Source organism: Habropoda laboriosa, unplaced genomic scaffold, assembly GCF_001263275.1.
Source record: "Habropoda laboriosa isolate 0110345459 unplaced genomic scaffold, ASM126327v1 scaffold28, whole genome shotgun sequence".
Taxonomy (NCBI): domain Eukaryota; kingdom Metazoa; phylum Arthropoda; class Insecta; order Hymenoptera; family Apidae; genus Habropoda; species Habropoda laboriosa.
In genome coordinates this window covers 392,623-412,264 of record NW_017100174.1, presented here as the reverse complement: position 1 = coordinate 412,264, position 19,642 = coordinate 392,623, and the positions used below count along the sequence as shown (strand labels likewise).

At 40.5% G+C, this 19,642-nt stretch overlaps 1 protein-coding gene across 1 annotated transcript; it reads right to left on the bottom strand.

Moving 5' to 3' along the window:
- Positions 1 to 15,609: 15,609 nt before the first annotated feature.
- On the bottom strand, positions 15,610 to 18,142 carry LOC108578759. The gene is made up of 3 exons (XM_017942147.1): positions 18,017 to 18,142; positions 16,606 to 17,044; positions 15,610 to 16,180 (listed from the first exon to the last, which is right to left on the bottom strand). The coding sequence occupies exons 2-3, from the start codon at positions 17,034 to 17,036 to the stop codon at positions 15,610 to 15,612; spliced, it is 1,002 nt and encodes a 333-aa protein (XP_017797636.1). The 5' UTR covers positions 17,037 to 17,044; positions 18,017 to 18,142.
- Between the last annotated feature and the right edge of the window lie 1,500 nt (positions 18,143 to 19,642).

The window sequence follows — 19,642 nt, the reverse complement described above, 5'->3', positions numbered from 1 at the left end:
AATACCTATAATTATATTACAAGATTGGAATTCCATTAGAGAAAAAATTAAGGTTGACCCAAAAATTTTTATAAAATCGTAATCAACCGTGATTTTTCTTCTCACGAACGAAGAAAAATCACACTACAAATATATTATATTACAAGATTGGAATTTCGTTAAAGAAAAAATTAAGGTAAAATTTCTGCGAAATTGTAATCACCCATAATTTCTCTTCTCACGGACGAAGAAAAATCACATTATAGAAGATAATTACCGTATTATTACATTTTTCTGTAGTGAAGAATTACGATAGAATTCTTCAGCTTCGTTCCACGTCGGTTAAAAATCACGGAGTGTATGAAATTTTTTTAATCAGGCTGAACCCGGGGAGGGGAAAATCGAGGAAGAAATTTTCCTATTTCCTTGCGTAACCGTCTATCGAATCCATTAATCTACGTTCTCCGCGTGGCGCAGCAATTTGGAACGTCCTTGTTCACGGTTGACAAGGTGTTGCTATAATTTACAGGCCGCCTCAAAGCTCCTCACCGCCTCCCCACCATTCAGCTGTGCAAGCGTGTTACACTTTATTCATATTTTAAAAAACCACTTTTGCGACGTATTCGACCACGGGTCGGACACCCCTCTCGCTCTCCCAGGCACCGGCCTCCACTTCCCTTGGGAATCTGCGGTATAATAACGTTGACATAGTCGACGTAGGAAGCACTAAATAGGAACCGGCTGTTTCCTTTGCTCCTCCTCGTCCCTAACGGTTACACACCGTGTACTTTCGCTTCGTATGCCGCATCCGGAGCTTTCATACGTCTATCCACGGCCTCCTCCTACTCGAGATAGTACACCTAAATCCATCTGGGAAGAAGAGGGAGGCTGCGGGTTCTATAAGGTTCGTTGGTAGTGTGCAGGTGCATTATTACAATTCACCGCGGTATCCTCTTGGCTTCTGCCTAGCCGTGGCATACTGGCCGAGGCCACTCGATCAAAAAGAGTTACGGTTACAGGGAGAGACCGTATATTTCACCTCGTGAAATATTTTCAGCGTTAGGTACTCCTTTCACGGGAGAATTCGAGATTCTTTGATACTTCGACTTTGGTGATATTGCGGATATAAGGGAAAAGTTCGTTTTATCGCACTGACTATTTTGTAATTTGGGATTTTATTTATTTCCAGCGTTAGGTACTCTTTTCACGGGAGAATTCGAGATTCTTTGATACTTCGACTTTTGCGGAGATAAGGGAAAAGTTTGTTTTATTGCACTGATGTGTTTTGTAATTTGGGATCTTTAATTTTCTAGTGTGGGTTACTCTTTTTGTGAGAGGATTCGAGATTCTTTGATACTTCGATCCTGGTGATATTGCGGAGATAAGGGAAAAGTTTGTTTTATCGCACTGACTATTTTGTAATTTGGGATTCTTTTTATTTTCAGCGTTAGGTACTCCTTTCACGGGAGAATTCGAGATTCCTTGATACTTCGATCCCGGTGATATTGCAGAGATAAGAGAGAAGTTCGTTTTATCGAACTGAGTACTTTTAATTTTCAAGCGTGGGTTACTCCTTTCGCGGGAGGATTCGAGATTCCTTGATACCTCGACCCTGGTGATATTGCAGAGGTAAGAGGAAAGTTTGTTTCATTGCACCGATGTGTTTGTAATTTGGGATTTTTAATTTTAGAATGTAGGCGTTCTTCTAAGTTTCGCTGGTCTCCTTTTAACGTTACAGCACTTAGGACGCTTTTTCACACCTTGCCCTCGTTCCATATTTTTCTGCCACTTTATGACGATGGAAACTTGAAATGTAGGACGCCTTGAGACGTTTGCTAAATGGTTGTACATATGAGATCGATCAGGATTTTTCCTAAACTGTACGAATACGTCGAAAATATTTTCCTTGTGGGTAGGCTTTTTAAATAGTATATGTTTGCTTCTACATGCGTAAAGGAGAAAGTTGAAAAAGAATCTATCAAAAAAGGATCCGTAAACCTACAACTCTCATCCGCAAATCTCCTCAATTGTCATCGTTCCATAATCTCTCCCCGACAATCTAAATATCTAACATCTGGGTATACACACCGTGTGCAGAGTAAGAAGAAAAGCCTACAATTTCGAAGACGTATCTCGTCTTCTGTCTCCACAGAGTAGGGTCGCCAAATTCAGAAAGCCAAAATCGGGGGTGGAGGAATCAATCTTACGCGAAGAACAATGGAGGCGTCGTATGCATTGATGAAAGTCTTCTCTCAACCCTTTGTGGATCCAATGTAATTCCAGTAACGCCACCGATGACAACGAACGCTGAAGCGTCGAAAGAGGACGAGGGCTGAGAGTGGCCCTGATGCTGCTTTGCAACAGGGCGAAGGCGCGGGAGAGAGGAAAGCAAGGCAAGGGTGGCCCTTTAATGGAAGAAACGCCGTGGCGCCGTTAGGATGAAGGCGCCTCGACGCCGTTCCACCGTCGTCCTGTACAATTTTCCACCATTTATTTAATTGGTTCGTCAAAGTCCCCGCGCGACTAATGCGTCACGATGAAAAGGCGCTGTATCGACTTCGATAAGGTCGTGTTTTCAACCAGCGGGAGATAGTTAGGATGATGTAGAAAAATACGATCGTAGCTTTCCTACGCCGTTTCCAAGGATCACGAGTCTTTCTCGATTCTTCCTCTCTAAGCTTCCTGACGTGTCTAGTCGGTCTTGAAGTTTCCTTTGACGAAGGTTGTCAAGTGTATATCGGAGTAACCGGTCGTTCTAAAAGCTCTCTCTCTTTCTCTGTTTGGTTCTTACGCGAAGCTCGAAGTAAGTCTGCGCGAATTTCGTGCACCTAAGTTGCGTCGAATCTTCTCGAAAGTTATTGAAAGTACGTTTCATAACTTTGTGAGCTTTCGATACTGTGTTCGACCACTATTTCAGGCTTTCTGAAATTGAGACGCTTTACCGAGTGTCTGTACTATCCCTTGAAAGAATTAGATCGAAGTCTGGGGAAAGTAAAAATTTTAATATCTTCCAAGTGTTGCAATATTTTGGGGAATTTGATTAAATGGAACGAATTCTACTTAACTGGCATCTTCAATCTGAAGAAACGTTAAGGAGGAATCTGAGGAATGTTAAGTTTTCTGTTTAAATTAGGAATATAATTTATCACAGACTGTTTAGAATAAAAATAGAAAATAAAAATAAGTGCACAGTTGGGCAAAACGATTGTGCATTGCTTCTATTAATTTCTCGGTCCATGATTACTCTCTTTGTTCGACGACGAAAGAGCGTTCAGTCGCGAAATCCGTGCTCTCACCTTCAAAGGTAAGTTCGTAAAAAGTAAGTTGCAGCGTCGAAAGACGAAGCGTTTCCACAGGGATCCCGACACCTGCATGCGCCATTAAAACGGTCTCCCTTTTCTTCTCTGTCGCAAACGTATCCCGCGCAGCGTCTCTCGATACTCCCCCCGAACCGGTCGTTCGGAAAAGGGCTTCCAGCTACTCGCACGTTTATCGCGAAAGTGCATTTTGAGCAGTTTCGAGGGTCCATTCTCTCGTTCAAGCACCGTCACGAGTGCGTGAAAACGATAATAGGCAGCGTTTTTTTTTTATCACATCCACCCGCGAGACTGTTCTCGACGTCGATTTTTAGACGAGGTTCGTAAATAAAAGTTCAAGTCCCGTAAAACGACGAGCTCTGTCGTTAGTTGCGATGTTTGTACACGACGGTTATTTGCATTCTAGAGAGTACACTAAGAGGTTTATTCGTTCGATCGATTCGAATGGACCGGAGAGCATGCTAATTGGGGGAGAAATGCGTGTGTCGGTATAATAGAGAATGATCGATACCGTTCAATTTGAATTTTTTTATTTACGTCGCCATATTGGTATCAATTGGACGATTTGCATAAAGTGACGGATAAAATCACGCCTACATACACGATATTCTATGGGCGTGTTTGTTTAACGACGGAAATGAACGTGGAACCGAGGTGGATGTTAAAAGGTACTATTAATACGAGGCTCACGCACTGGCCATTGGTCATCGACACGCAGCCGGCGGTGACGTTCGGCACTTTAATTATCATCGATAAATCACTGGAAGAACACGCGCCCCTGGCCTTTTGTTATTCGCCGTTTTACTCTCGTTTTTCGAAAACGTACGGTTCCAAATTTCCCTCGTTTATTCTCACTCCGTTCCTGCGATTTGCTTTTGTTTTGGAATGCAGAGAAACACAGTTGTGCAACTTGGTGCTTGGCGGGTTTACTTTGGTATTGAAAAGAAGGAAATGAAAAAGTAAAGACTCTCCTGCGGAAGTGGAAGAACAAACGAAAAGAAAGAAAAATGGGGTTTAACGTTGCTTTTAGCTTTGGTGGTGTAAAATTGTGCCTTTTTCAACAGCTTTTGATGGTAACGATTGGTGTCCTAATTTGTTCGTTGTTAGGGTATCGTGAATATCAAATTTTCGTCGCCAGTACGCTATATGAAGCTAGACGATAAACTTTCCGTGGAATGTTGAGAGAACTTAAATTTGACAACCGAGAAAGTTATTAGGAAAATGAGAAGGCGATGGGTCGAAAAAGACCCGAAGACCGCACGATCTCGGTTAAAGCTTGCCATCCCTAAACTTTCTTACGTCTTCTTGCAAACAATCAGTTCTATGTGACTTGGAGTGACAAACACTCTCTCTTGCCACACACAGTCTAAGTATCTGCCATAAATCGTACGAAAGCAAAATAGCGACAGTCTAATTACCTTCTGCGATCCTCAGAAATTCGTCATCGCTAACGTATATCAATACAAATAACCAAACAGTGACACAATTCCTAAAATATTATCTATCGTATCTTCGTTCATCCTGATCTAATTAATCAAACCTGACAAAATTGTCTAGACTCTACACAGACTCTCACTCTGGCGAGCTCGATTTGTTGACTTTCACTATTGGATCGGTAACCACACAATCAGAACCTAACCAAGGATACATAAAGCGAGCAAAAGTGGAGCAAAAGCGAGAGTAATCGAGAGTAGGTCGTAACGAAACGGCGGTATGTCCGAAGGTTCGACCTGATCTCGATCACACCCGGTTCCTACGATATTCGATAAAGGGAGAGGCGCAACGAACGAACGCGGCTTTATCGTCTGGCAAACGGGGTTGCGTATTTATTCGTGCGTAGGTCGACGTCGGGCAGACGCGTATTGTTACGAAATCATCGACATTGTACGGGGGACTCGATTTATTTTGTCTATTCGGCGGAAAAGTGCTTTCATTTGCGAGGCAACTGTCAAAGCGATTCGCGCGGAGGGAGTAGTATACGTAGTAGTAGGAGAAAATAGAGAGGGAAATCTGTGTGATCAACAGGAGGAAGGGTGACGGAGGGTAGAAAGAAACGTTGAAAGGAGTGAAAGAGAGGTGAATGCATTGTGTGACTTCACCATTCGCTGTCACAAAAGCCCTTAATTCGACAATGCATCCGTCGAAGAGGACAATAGCCAGCCTCTCGGTAAATAATGATTCCTTCGATTCTCGACACTCGTCGTATACTCTTTCGTTCTTTTCCCTGCGTTAACATCTTCCCGGCTGAAGTTTCGATAATATTTGTCTGCCGGCTTTTTTTCTTCTCTTTTGCACGCCCGGTAGAGTTCCAAGGAGGAGCGGTGGTCGTTTAGAAGTGAACGTTTGGCGATGTTACAGTTGGTGGCAAGGAAAACAGTGGAAACGAGGAACACGCAAGTGGAAAATTGAAAATTTTCATTTTATTGTTCGGAGTATTTTCCAAATTCCTCTTTGGCATTTTGTAAAGAGGAATCTTTATTTCGTTTTTCTTAAAAATTTCGGGTTTTTGATTTGGAAGAATTTTCTCGTGATCGCAGTAAAATTGTAATTTTCGCGGTAAATGCGAAAAAGTCGCGGTAGTTTTCGCGGTAAATGCGGGAAAGTCGCGGTAGTTTTCGCGGTAAATGCGGGAAAGTTGCGGTAGTTTTCGCGGTAAACGCGTAAAAATCATGGTAATTTTCGCGGTAAATGCGGGAAAGTCGCGGTAGTTTTCGCGGTAAATGCGTAAAAGTTGCGGTAATTTTTGCGGTAAATGCGTAAAAGTTGCGGTAATTTTCGCGGTAAATGCGTAAAAGTTGCGGTAATTTTCGCGGTAAATGCGGAAAAGTCGCGGTAGTTTTCGCGGTAAATGCGTAAAAGTTGCGGTAATTTTAGCGGTAAATGCGGAAAAGTCGCGGTAATTTTTGCGGTAAATGCGGGAAAGTCGCGGTAGTTTTCGCGGTAAATGCGTAAAAGTTGCGGTAATTTTCGCGGTAAATGCGGGAAAGTCGCGGTAGTTTTCGCGGTAAACGCGTAAAAATCATGGTAATTTTCGCGGTAAGTGCGTAAAAGTTGCGGCAATTTTCGCGGTAAACGCCTAAAAGTCGCGATAATTGAGTAATTTTCCAAACAAACATTTTCTTTCCACTTTCCTCAAAAATTTCACATTTTCGATTTGGAACAATTTTCTCGCGGTAAAATCACGGTAATTTTCACGGTAAACGCGTAAAAATCGCGGTAATTTTCGCAGTGAACGCTTAAAAATCGCGGTAATTAACTAATTTTCAAAACACAAATTTTTTTGCGCTCTCCTAAAAAATCTCACATTCTCCATTTGTGAAAATTTTTTCACAGGCGTTGTTAAACAATAAAATTAATTATCAACCAGAAGATCCTTAAGAATTCTTAAAGTTTTTACCCCAATTTCTCCAGATCCCAACTTTCCCACCTGAAAATTGCTATCGGAAGCCGTTATGAGAGAAGAGGACATTAGAACCCCGATATCGTAAAAATTTCTTTAATTAAAGCCACACTCTATCCCACTTCTTACGTTTACTTCCGTAAAACTCGTTCCTCTAAGACACGAACCACCGGTTTCACTTCTGATACCGTCGGAGGGATTCGGATTTCGTTTAATAAGGATTCCAGGCGTGCGCTCGGTTTCACGATCGGCCGGGTCCCCGAGGTAATTAAAAGAAAGAAATCAGGATTTTTTAGGCAAGATTGCAGCCGGCTGGGAGACGTGATTCGGAGACGTCGAAGAATTTGAAATCGGATTAAGCGAAGAGCGATGGAACGGACAATTTCCTTCCCGGCTGTTTCGAGCCTTTTCATTTTTCGGCCCTTCGGGACTGCTACAACGCGTATTTGCATTACAAATACACCTTCATTCAGGTTTCTTGCGTTTCATTAAATTCGTTTCTTCCTTCTTCTTCTTCTTTCACTTGAATCTTCTCCCCCTTTCCCTCGTAGGCGAGATATTCCTATCGACATCAGAAATGCGCTCGGTTCTTCTCTCAAAGAGTTATATTAAAAATTTTAATCCCGTCCAGAGGAACTCTCCCTCTTTATAAACTTCGAACGCAGAAGTCGTTTATCAGGGACGTGCACGGAAACGAGTATTGGCGTTGTTAATGTAATAGCCGGAAAACCGGTTGAAACATCGCATCGAGTAGCCGTGGGGGATTGGCTTTTATGGCAAACAAACCAATTCACCGTTCGGCTAAATTTCATTACATCGATGTGGGTCTTGGTGTTCTTTAAAATGAATCTCTCTTTGTTTATCGATGTTTCAAGGGTAATTTGTGCTCTGGGAATATTGACTAATTTCATTTCAAATTCATTTTCGTGCGTTCTTCACACGTCAATTTAAATTTATGCGAGGTATTTAAGTAAAAATTTCGAGGGAAGAGTGATTTCTTGTTTAATATTGTTAGCACGAAAAATTGCTATTCTTCAATATTTATAGTATACGCAAGTTGAGGTGACTTAAAAAATGGGAAAAATCCAAAGGAACAATTTTCTCGATAGATTTCGAAAATTAAAAATTCTCTGTTCCTAGCAAACAAAACCTTCAACATGAGAATTATTCTAAAAATTCAAACTGTAACAAATCTCCCAGCACAACACCTATTTTTCTCCAGATACGCAGTCTAGATTTGCAATATAGATCAGAAATGGAGCGAAATGGAAGCGATAAAAATCTCTCCCTCCCGACAATAAATCGAAGACATTCGATAACTCGCACACTCGTTATTCCCAGTTACGTACATCGAAACTCTCGTACTTTGCGCCTTTCACGAAATTCCATGAAAATATTCATAAATATTTTACACCTAATACCTCGACTCATCCAAACCTCGCTAAACTACATTCTTCATCCCCCCCAAGAAAACTAACCCAAAAAGCTCTCCGTCAGAAATGAACTCCATAAATCAGTCTATTGAACGATCGTCTAAATGGATCATTGTCTCGACTCACGGTTGGATATTCGCGCGTCGTAAATCTCGATCTGGAGCAACCTCGGACATAGTTACGATCCATTTACGAGCGATAATCAGATGTTTCGACGTTATCCAATCATCGACGGTTCCTCCCAGAGAACGGCGCGGATTTTCTCGTTACCGAAACGCTGATAGTTATATCCTGACAAAATTGAGATACGACTGGTTCTTTTTTTTTGTACCCTCTACGATATCGAGAGAGCAACGCCAGTGGTGAATTATGGAGTTCGCGTGCGTCGTTGGTGAGTAAGGTTTTCTCGACTGACCCGAGATCCTCTGCTACCACGCTTTTACCTATCCGAGATGTATTTATGTGAGAAAATTATGGTCTGGAACTTGTGGCCGGCGTATGAGGGCCCGTGGGCTTTTCGTGATCAACTCTCTCTCTCTCTCTCTCTCGTTCTCGATGATCAACGGTTGCTCGTGGTACATAGATAACGGAAATGCTCGGTAACCGAATCATAGAGGATCGTACTGATGTATGGGTGAATGGTATTACGCAACAGGCAGGTAATTCACGCGGGAACCGAGTGGTTATTAATATCAATTGTTGGGGTGCACGGGGGCTTTGAATGTCTCAATACGTAGGAAATTAGCTCGACGGTGGAGAGTGTCGTAAATTGAGACTCTTAAGTGGCTTTAGATCGCGTTTATCTGGAAACGGTGAGAAGGAAGGAAAGTGAATTATGCGTGTTGCGTGGATAAGAGTGTCTAGCTTGATTTATGGATTTTGATTATTGGAAGGTTGAAGGTTTCTGGGAATGTACGAGATATTTTGTTTATTAGAAATGCTTACATTGGGGGTGTGGAAAATGGTTGGAGAAAAGGTTTTGAGAAGATGTGCGTCTGATGATGATAAAAGAGGGTTCTTCAGCGTTTTCTAAGTCTAAGGGAGAAGAGCTTTTAAATTTCTAAAATATAGGAAGACTAAGTTCTAAATTTCTAAGTTTCTAAGTTTTAAATTTCTAAGTTTCTAAGATATTAAATTTCTAAGTTTCTAAAATATAGAAAGTCTAAGTTCTAAATTTCTAAGTTTCTAAATTTTTAATTTCTAAGTTTCTAAGATATAGGAAGTCTAAGTTTCCAAAATATAGAAAATCTAATCTCTAAATTTCTAAATAACCAGAAAAATTGGAGAATCCTGTATATTTAACATATCAAACGCAGAAGATTTGGCGTTGATTTAATAAAACGTCAACACACTTGACATTTGGTCAAACGAGGAAGCACTCTAAACGGACTTACTAAGGGCTCGAAAAGGGGCAGGCTACTCACACTTGCTATACTGTGCTCTAGAAGCGAGGATTTGGCTGTTTGGACAGTGTTTAAAGGTAATAACTGTAAGACGTCTGACAAGCCACGGTTGCTTTGTCAAAAAGGGGTTTGTCGGTGTCAGAATCCTCGCAACACTTATTCTACCTACGATTCTGATTCAAAGCGTCAGCTTACCCGTATGAATACATGCATTAAGGTGATTCTTGGGTTAGGTCGACATTGCCGCCGAGATATTGTATCTGGATTTCCGTCGAGAAGTCCCTGTCCGCCATTAAATTCGCTTTAGACCTGGAAACGTTAGCATTTTTTTAAGGGGAAAATCTATTTCTCTTTCAGCGACAGTCGTATCATCGCCAGCGATTTTTCAGAAAATATTAAACACTGTATTCTAAGTGTTTCTGTTATTTTGTCTCTCGAAACAAACCAAATCCTTTTTATTTTCTATTTTTATTTGTTACAGAGAAAAAGTAAATTTTCTGAAAATTCGATTAAAGCGATACAGTGATAAGAAGAATAATTATTATTTAAGCTTGGAAAGTATTAGGTAAAGAAAAATATCTTAATGGAAATCCAAGGATATTCCAAGGAAAATAGGAAAAAGTTGTGGACCGAGAAAGCACTTACTTTTTTTCTATCAAAATATGTTCGTCCGAAATATCGATCTAAATTATAAAATTCTACACGAATTTACGAAACGACCTAATATTTTCCAAGCTTAACCCTACAGCTTTCTTCGGGTCTTTTTTGACCCACCGCCTTTTTATATTTTTAGTCATTTTTGCTGTTATCAAGTTTACGTTCCTTAACGTTATTTTAAACGATTATTGTCTAGATTCATATGTCGCGTTGGAAACAAAAATTATTACACATAAGGTCTTGGGTCCTTTTTCACCCAAAAGTCTTAAGTGTACAGTCGAAACGAAGACCGCTCTAGGGTTGAACAATAATTATTCTTCTCATCGCTACGTCACTCTAATCGATTTTTCAGAAAATTTAGTCTTCATTTATAATAAATAAACAAAAAATGAAAAAAAAGAATTTAACTCGTTGTTTCCAGAGACAAAATAACAGAAACACCTAGAGCACAGTGCTTATTTTAGCAGTACAATTACGCGTATTTTTTGTGATCCATAATAAACACATTTCATTGTTGTATGTTTTTCTGGAAGGAGCTCGGTGTGACTATAAGCGAAAGACACCTGTGTCTTAATTAAAGTCGGCTGACTTCTGGCTTACCGTGGCCCTTCGTGCCACTCGTCAGATCTGTTCCCCAGGGGTGCAATTTACTCGCACCCCTTTGCCACCCTCTTCCACCCGTACCAGTGGCGAGCAGAGCGCGCCCAGTTCTCATCCACCTTCGTTCTAGACTCTTGAATACGGCTACTGATTTCCTCGCCTTTCATCCTTCAACTTTGATTTATTTATTCCTGCGATAGAAACTTGGAATTCCTATCGACATTAACCGGAAAGTGTGTGTTCTAAACAGCACTCTTTTTAATAATATTTCGTGTGCCTTTGATATATAATTATTCATTTTCCTCCAACGAAGACCGTGTTGAGTATTCAATCTTTATCTTATTTTCCATGTTTTTTCTAGAAAAATAATTTATCCAAATTTTTAGCAAATAACGCAGTATTTCTGCTGTCTCAACCCTTTATATTTTCATCTATATTTCAAAATTCTCATTTACTTCACTGCTATACAATTGACTTATATTTTTTCCAATCAAAATTTTGCGCAAACACAGTATTTCTGCTGCCTCAATCCTTTGTATTTTTATTTATATTTCAAAATTCTCATTTTTTTTTCACTGTTGTACTGTTGAATGATATTTTTATATCGTCACATTATTACCAGCCAATTTGTATATAACAATTATCAATTCTTCCTTCTCCCATCAAAATGAAAAATTGCAGTCAACCATGTTCACAGGGGGTTGCTAAAATTATTAGTGAAATATTTCCGCGTAAAGAAGACTATAGCAGATCGTTTAGAAAAATGTCCCTTCCATTAGAAGTATTAAAAATTTCGAATGCTCTACATAATTGCACGGTGGTACAGTATCGCGAAAACAACGCGAGAAAAAGAGACGAAAAAAGAAATGAAACTGGAACGCGTTGTTCGCGGCGTAACATCTCTCCTTACTTCAGAAGCGAGTATCCTCTTTAAAAATCCGGTTGGGTCGAGGCGGTGGGTAGTCTTTCCTTGGTCTTCACTATGTAAAACAGCCTCTATTCCCTTTTGTCCATCGGTCGGGTCAGCCTTGATCGTTAAAGTTCTGACCGGGGTGGTGACAGGTACTGTGAACGGACAAGAGTTTATCGTTTTCTGCTCCGTTCGATATTTATGTAGTATCTAAAAAGCAGTATTCCCTCGGATTCTTTTGAGATTTTCATGCAGCCGAATCTTTCTCCCCGAATTCACCTCGTTCGTGACGTTTTAGGTGCACGGTTTTTTTCCGTAGGTGAAAAAGAAAAAAGATGGGGAAAGCGTGTATCGATCAGAATAACTAAAGCAGGAAATTCTCGTACGATCTGTTTTCCATATGTGGATAAATACTTGTATTAGGTAGATACGTGGTGAAATGTGTAAACTTTCTTTGGAATGCTTTTTCAGAAATTAGAAATTTTTGTGACGATGGAAGAGAAGTGTAGGGGATTTTTGTGTGATAGGGATAGTAAACTCGAACGGACTTTTGACTATGCTATATTTATTAATAGTTTATATCGCTACGCTAGGGATGTCGCTCAATCAATCGCTGGATTCACACTGCCTTTCGCTCCCTCGCATTCGCCCTAATGTCATCTTGCATACATGCACACTTTTCGTTAGAAGAAAACACACACGCACTCACGCACTCCTCGCCTGATTACTAAAACTAAACATTCGTTCAATATCTTTCGCGCTATCCCAAACACTCGACCTGGCACGCCGGTCCTTACCGCTCACGCCATAGACCCTCACGCATTCATACAGACAACGCATTCATACAAACAACGCACTCACGCTCGGTCATCCCTACAGAAGTAATGAGAAAAAATTTGGGTAACTTGAGAAATAGGAAGATAATAAAATTATTGTGCTGCTTTCCTTGTTTATAGTTACAGAAACGGGAAGATTATTTTGCGATAATGATTATTATTATTGTTAGAGGGATAAGAGATTATCATTCCTTATGTCAGATGACGACCGCTACCGATTTACTTTTTCATCGCCGTGTGGTCGACAACGTTCACTTAAGTCGTTTGTTTTTAACTCTGTCATTGCGTTATGTTCACTTCGCTCTGACCGCGTTTTCTCAGTTCTAATAAACTTTTTGTATTTGAAAAGGTGTTCTCGTTAATCCTCTGCCTTCAGCAATTACGATAGTGAAAATAATTATAAGTATGTATAAATTAATAAAATAAATGATAAAATTAAAAAATTTTAAATTGTTAGAGATGGAAATTAAATTGAAGTAATAGAATTAGCAAGGTAATTATGTTACGTTTGACAAACACGATTAATTCCCGAGACAATGTACCTCGCAAAACAGTCTTTAAATATAGAACAAACATGTTTTCTTACATCTGCACTGACTCTTTTCTTGCACCGAAACCTTCATCGCTGTAAAAACTTCTATTTGAAGATTCAATTCTCCTCGGTTGGCATTCCAACAGCCAACCTGTTAACTTGCACGACAAAACGCGGACATAAACACGTCCGGCGCGATTTATTATCTTAATACTTGGGCGAGAGACCGCCTGAAGTGTGTTTCCCAGCTAGTCGAGGCCTGTAATCACGTTGAAGACAGTTCGGTTCCCAAGGCTTTTTCGGCGACGTTATAAATGGTCGCTATAAACGCTCGTGTCAGTGTTGCAATGCCACGAAATGGCGCGATGGTTAGCGGCTAGGGAGGCTGCACACCATTAGCTTCCAGGTGTTCGATATCCCAGCCACGCCATCATTTCCTCATTCCAGGCGATCATGCTCTACATCATCCCCCGAATGGCAGTGTAAGTTTCACTATCGTGTCCACGATACACCTGTGAGAGAGCGCGACGCTGGAGGATGGGAACAGAGGGTGAGAAATAGAGAGAGGGAGAGAAATAGAGGAGGAGAGAGAAATAGAGAAATAGAGAAATAGAGAGTGAGAGAAATAGAGAAAGAGAGACAGCGAGAGTGAGAGAAAGCAAGGGAGAGACAAAGAGAGTGAGAGAAAGCAAGGGAGAGACAGAGAGAGTGAGAGAAAGCAAGGGAGAGAGGGAGAGTGAGAGAAGGCAAGGGAGAGACAAAGAGAGTGAGAGAAAGCAAGGGAGAGACAAAGAGAGTGCGAGAAAGCAATGGAGAGTCAAAGAGAGTGAGAGAAAGTAAGGGAGAGACAAAGAGAGTGAGAGAAAGCAAGGGAGAGACAAAGAGAGTGAGAGAAAGCAAGGGAGAGACAAAGAGAGTGAGAGGAAGCAAGGGAGAGTCAAAGAGAGTGAGAGAAAGTAAGGGAGAGACAAAGAGAGTGAGAGAAAGCAAGGGAGAGACAGAGAGTGAGAGAAGGAGGAAGCAAGGGAGAGACAGAGAGAGTGAGAGAAGACAAGGGAGAGACAGAGAGAGTGAGAGAAAGCAAGGGAGAGAGGGAGAGTGAGAGAAGGCAAGGGAGAGACAGAGAGAGTGAGAGAAAGCAAGGGAGAGACAAAGAGAGTGAGAGAAAGCAAGGGAGAGACAAAGAGAGTGAGAGAAGACAAGGGAGAGAGAGAGAGAGTGACAGAATGCAAGGGAGAGAAAGAGAGAAATAGAGAGTTAGGGGAGGTAAATAATCCTCACCATAATCTCTAAAGTTCTTGGAAATCGTAGCTAATGGGGTTTATGAAGTTTCCTCGCTGATACATCGTGATAAACGTAGAATCGTGGTTTTGTTCTTGTTGATGGTACAATATAGTAGAGTGTTAATGTAGTTTCGCGTGGAGAGGCTGGCAGGAATTAATTAGATCGTTGGATTAAGTTCGTTTATTGGTGAACCGAATCGATGTGCTGTTTAAAAGGAGGCCACCTGTTGTATGTATAATTCGTTGCAATAGCTGATTCCTGTTGCACGGGATTCTGATCTGCTCGTTTCATTTAATCGTCTACTCCTAATTTCTCCTTTTATATCAAACAGTTATCTGGGGCATATAAAATGATTTTCTCGTCTGATTAGCGAAATAGCACGTTCCGATCCAGTAATTTTCAAAGCTTCAAATTTTTATTACAGATTCAATTTAACGCGAGTTTCGTTTTACGTCTGATCGATTCGGCAAGTTTGGAAATTTGCGAATTTATCACAGTTCGATTTCGGTATTCAAGTTAATTCAGTCCGGATGAAATATCTTTTCTTCTTAAGCCGACCTAATTGATGGTAACGTAATTAATAGCGTGGTATTCAATGTGCTTGAACTGTCTTCTGGAACAATATATGCTCGGATACGAATCGATACTTGGAAGTACCAAGGCAGCTTGTACGTCTTCCCGTTATGCGCCAGCAAGATTAAGAACGCCTCGCTGTATTACGAAACGTACCGTATAAATAAAGCTTCGATTATGAACCGTGAAAGTGGCAATAGAGGTTTCACGTCAATTCGTATTCTTTAATTTAATACACACGACGAAATATCTGTTGTACAAACTTGTCCATTAAATGTACAAGAAAATTCATATATTATAAGATAGGTAATTAGATTCCATTTAAGAAAATGATATTATTCATCTAGCCATTTCCCATTCGAAATAAGTCACTTCTAAATTTCTCAAATAACTCACTGCTTCTCGGGTACATTCATCGATGACAGAATTTCCGAACGACAAAAATTTCATTTTTCAAATTCGAAAATTGTAGACATGAAATTTCGAAAATTTTTAGCTAAAATGATTCCTCGAAAATGAAAATCAAACTAAAAATTAAAAATTTCGATTTCCACAACTCGAGAAGGATCAAATTGAAAGAAATGCAGAAAACGTTCCTCAAGAGATACACACACCTACGTACTCTCCACTTAGGTAACAGTCTCACAAGCGTTTTCAGGCTGATATATTTAATCGAGCGGGAAATTTAATTAGCGAACTCGCAAGATCTCTCGTGAGCGAATTTCCTGGACGGTTGGAACATAGCGTTGCATCCGTTATACTTATAACTGCATTCCTCCATCCTGTAATTGCACTTTTCCTCATGCGTCTCCAAACGGCTACGCTTCGGCCTCACTCTACAGCCGTGTTCGGCCCATCTGCACGACAATTGCTCGTTCGGGTCGTACTCGCCCTCCGACGAAGACTCCGTGTCCTCCTGATGATACTTCCGGTAGTTGCATTTCTCTTGGTGCAACAGTTTTCGCTTCCTACGCATGTTCACCATGCAACCGTATCTTCGAAATTTACATTCGACCAACTCTTCCGGGTCGCTGTAGTCGTCGCTGGAGATCGTCGTCTGTTCCAATCCCTCGCTGATGTTCATCTCGTCGAAACGGTCTTTATAGATGCAGTGATTCTCGTGAATCGAAATTCTCCAGGGTGACGTTCTCACTTTGCAGCCCACCACCCAATGCCTGCACTCCACCAAATCGTCGTGCTTGTGAGCCACGTCCGTGGGAAGGTATTCCTCTTCCAAGTGAGGACGGAACTGACATCTGAAACGTGCAGAAGAAAGACGTTGTAATTGCACCAATATTCTCTTGGAACGAAAAATTTCTTTAAGGTGTATTCTTCTTTTTTTTTGTTTGGAGATTTGAATTTTTGGAACTTCGAGATATGGAAAGATTTCTCTTCTTCTTACTAGTACACTTGATGTAACATTCTTTGTTTATGTCGCGTGTTATCTTCGTGTTATCACCTAAATTCTGCAAGTCGAATTTTACAAGGCACAGCAAGAAAAGAAAGATAACATTGTAAATTAAGTACATTGTGCGAGACAGTTTTAATCCCTGTCTGCAGATATTCGGTTTCACAATTTTGCAAGTCTTTGTTTGAACAATTTATATGAAATATCGTTCTCATTCTGCGAATTGAAAATTATTGCAAATTATGGTTTAATATTGTGATTAATATTTCTTACCGAGACTCGTGCAGATCCACTAGATATATCGGTACTTTCACCCAGCATCCCAAGTGAGTGTATTTACAGGCCGTCAGGTCCTGATCTTCAGGTGGCGGAGGTGGGTGCCATTGGTGTCTTTCGTGTTCGTGAAAATCGTCCACCGACGGAGCAGAGGGATGATGCTCGTGGAATTTCGGTGGCAGAGGATGAGGCATGAAGTGAGTGGGCGGTGGTAGAGAGTAAGACGGGTTGGCCTGTGCAGACGGCATTTCCATTTCTAATGGCGAGTTACAGGTGGGACAGTTGTAGTAATAAGGTTTGCAACGGTAGCAAATAGCGTGCTGGTTAATGCAAGTGTATCTGGGAGCGAGTTCCATTTCCATCAAGCAGATCGGACAGAGGCCCTCGCTTTTGAAGCGATCGTGCAGGTTCGGGTATAGGGTGTCCATGATCTGTTCTGAAAAATTCAAATTATTCTATGGAACGCGAGAGTTATCGTAGAAAAATATTTTTGTTTATTATGAATTTTTGAAATTTGGTTAAATATGAGAAATTTGTTTTTCTGGACGTAGAACGATGTGAAATCGACGAGAAATATAAAATTAGTACAATAAAATATTTTCGTTTCTAGTGAATTTTCAAAATTTGGTTAAATATGAGAAATTTTTTGGCGTGAACGCAAGAAAAAGTAGAAGTGTGACACGAAATCTACGAGTAATGTAAAATTAGTGTAATAAAATATTTTCGTTTATAGTGAATTATTAAAATTTGGTCAGATATGGGAAATTTTTTGGCGTGAACGTACAATAAAATAAAAGTGCGATGCGAACTGGATGAGTAATACAAAATTCTCGCGAGGCGAACTTTCTGTGTGTTAAGAACAATTAAAGATAAGTGTCACTCTTTCGTCAGATAAGAGTCACTCTTTCGTTAGATAAGAGCAATGTGTAATCAGTTGGATGATTGTCAGGCCGGACACTATCGCCACGGACTTTACCTATCCGTCGTAAACTATAAAAAATAATCGTGGCACCAATCATATATGGGCAAAACTGATATCATACACCACATAAACCAAAAAGCCTTAAATCAATTAAAATCGACCAATTTATCTCATCTTTGAGGACGATTTTCACCCCATCAACGTGAATAATTGCCAATAAAAAAACAACGTCTCAGATATTCTTTTTAGTACCATAATATACAAAAATTTCATCGATATCGGAATCTTCCCTTCTTAGAATAATAAATAATTCACTAATTGCAATTACCAAGTTAGTCACTCAAGTTACGTTCAATTTTCCACCTTTTCTGTATCCCTCAAGTCTATGGATCGCATAAGCGACATTTCTTCGTCCACACCATACGCACACACACGCACACAAGCACGGTGGAATACCTTAAAATCGATCCTGGTGAATTTACTCACTCGACTGGTTGTGTTCTCGTCCTTGCACGGCCGTTGGGCGAAACTGAAATTGCGGACACGCGGAGCAAAGGGAGAGAGAAAAATAGCCGTCGCGGCACGTACGCCTCCGTAACAACCGGCACTGTGTATCATCGTCGAACTGTCAGCGTTCCCTTATTTGCCAAGACCGATAGCGCGACTTTATCTGATAAAGCCCCGCGCTCTCCTGATAGGGGACCATTTTCACCCAGTCGCCGGAGACACGGCGATGTTCGCGACGCGACGACCGGACGATTTCCGCCACCACCGCGGAAAATAAAATCGACGAAGGGGGGAATCGTCGTCGTCGTCGTCTTCGTTATTATGCACGCGTCGTCGAAACGAAACGGTAACAGACGCATTTATTACCGCGTCGTGTTTCCACGACGGGAGGAGTAGAGAGAAAAAATGGAGAATGGAATTGGAGATTGCGAGGTTCTTGTTCAATTTTCTGCGACGGGAATTAATTTGTTGGATATGAGAGATGCGTGTGTATATACGCTGTTGGTCAAAAGTTTGGGCTACTTGTCGATTTTTGATCATTTTTAATGTGCTTGCAGTTTTTATTGGCAATTTTGGTTTGCACAATATTATGCATCTATTGGAAGTTCAAAATAGCACAGAATTAAATTTAAAAAATTATAAGTGGTTTTTGTAATATCTGGTAGGTGAAATAATTTTCTACCCGAAATTCTACTTTTTTGACTATATTCTCGAAAATATAAATTTGCATAAAAATCGGCAGTCTAGCAATGAGCGATCGGTGTAATAGATTTCTTACTATAATGTGATCTTTACCATCTGTGAAATGTCGCATAGCAATTAGGTTGTTCCATATGAAATGACTAAAGTGTCGATGAAAATTTCCACGTCTCTAATTTTACTAAAAGTAATAATTTGCATACAATGTGTGCTGAAAAACCACTGATCGTGTTGCTTTAACTTCAATCTTCAAATTAAGAACAAAATTCTCAAGTTCTCACACACTTCTGAAATCTACCATACAAAAATGCACAATGCATAAAAAATAGGAAATTTAATTGCAGGGCTTTTTCCTCGATTAATTTGCTACAATACTGAAACGATTCTTTTTTAGAGCGCGTTAATTAAAAGGGTTAATTAGGGAAAACGTAGGTGCGAGTCGATGATAGGCACGGTTGGTGTCGGACGATAGCGCGGCCATGTTTCACATCGAACATCGTAACACGTGACGGATTTCTGTTTCCACTTTGATTACCTGACTGGTCGCCGGTGACAGTTAATTATGGATGAAAAATCGTAACTGGCCAGCGTCACCCTTCGAACGGCACAGTCTCGTTACGCAGCTTCCATTTTGGTCCCCTCAACGATGGTCATCGTTGATAATCTTCGCGTGAAATCTGGGATTATGTTTCACGGGTCGCGTTCCTTCGCGCAACCCCTGTTGCTTCGAATATTTCAACGATTCGTGGGCTGCTTTCGGATCGTTATGTTCACTTTGTTTCAGTCTTTCGAATATCTTTTTGTTTCTCGATCAAAATTTTACTACGATGGACTTTTTATTATATTACCTTAGTTCTCTTTTAGTTATTACATTTTTTCACGTGTCGTTTGAAAGTTTATTTGTTA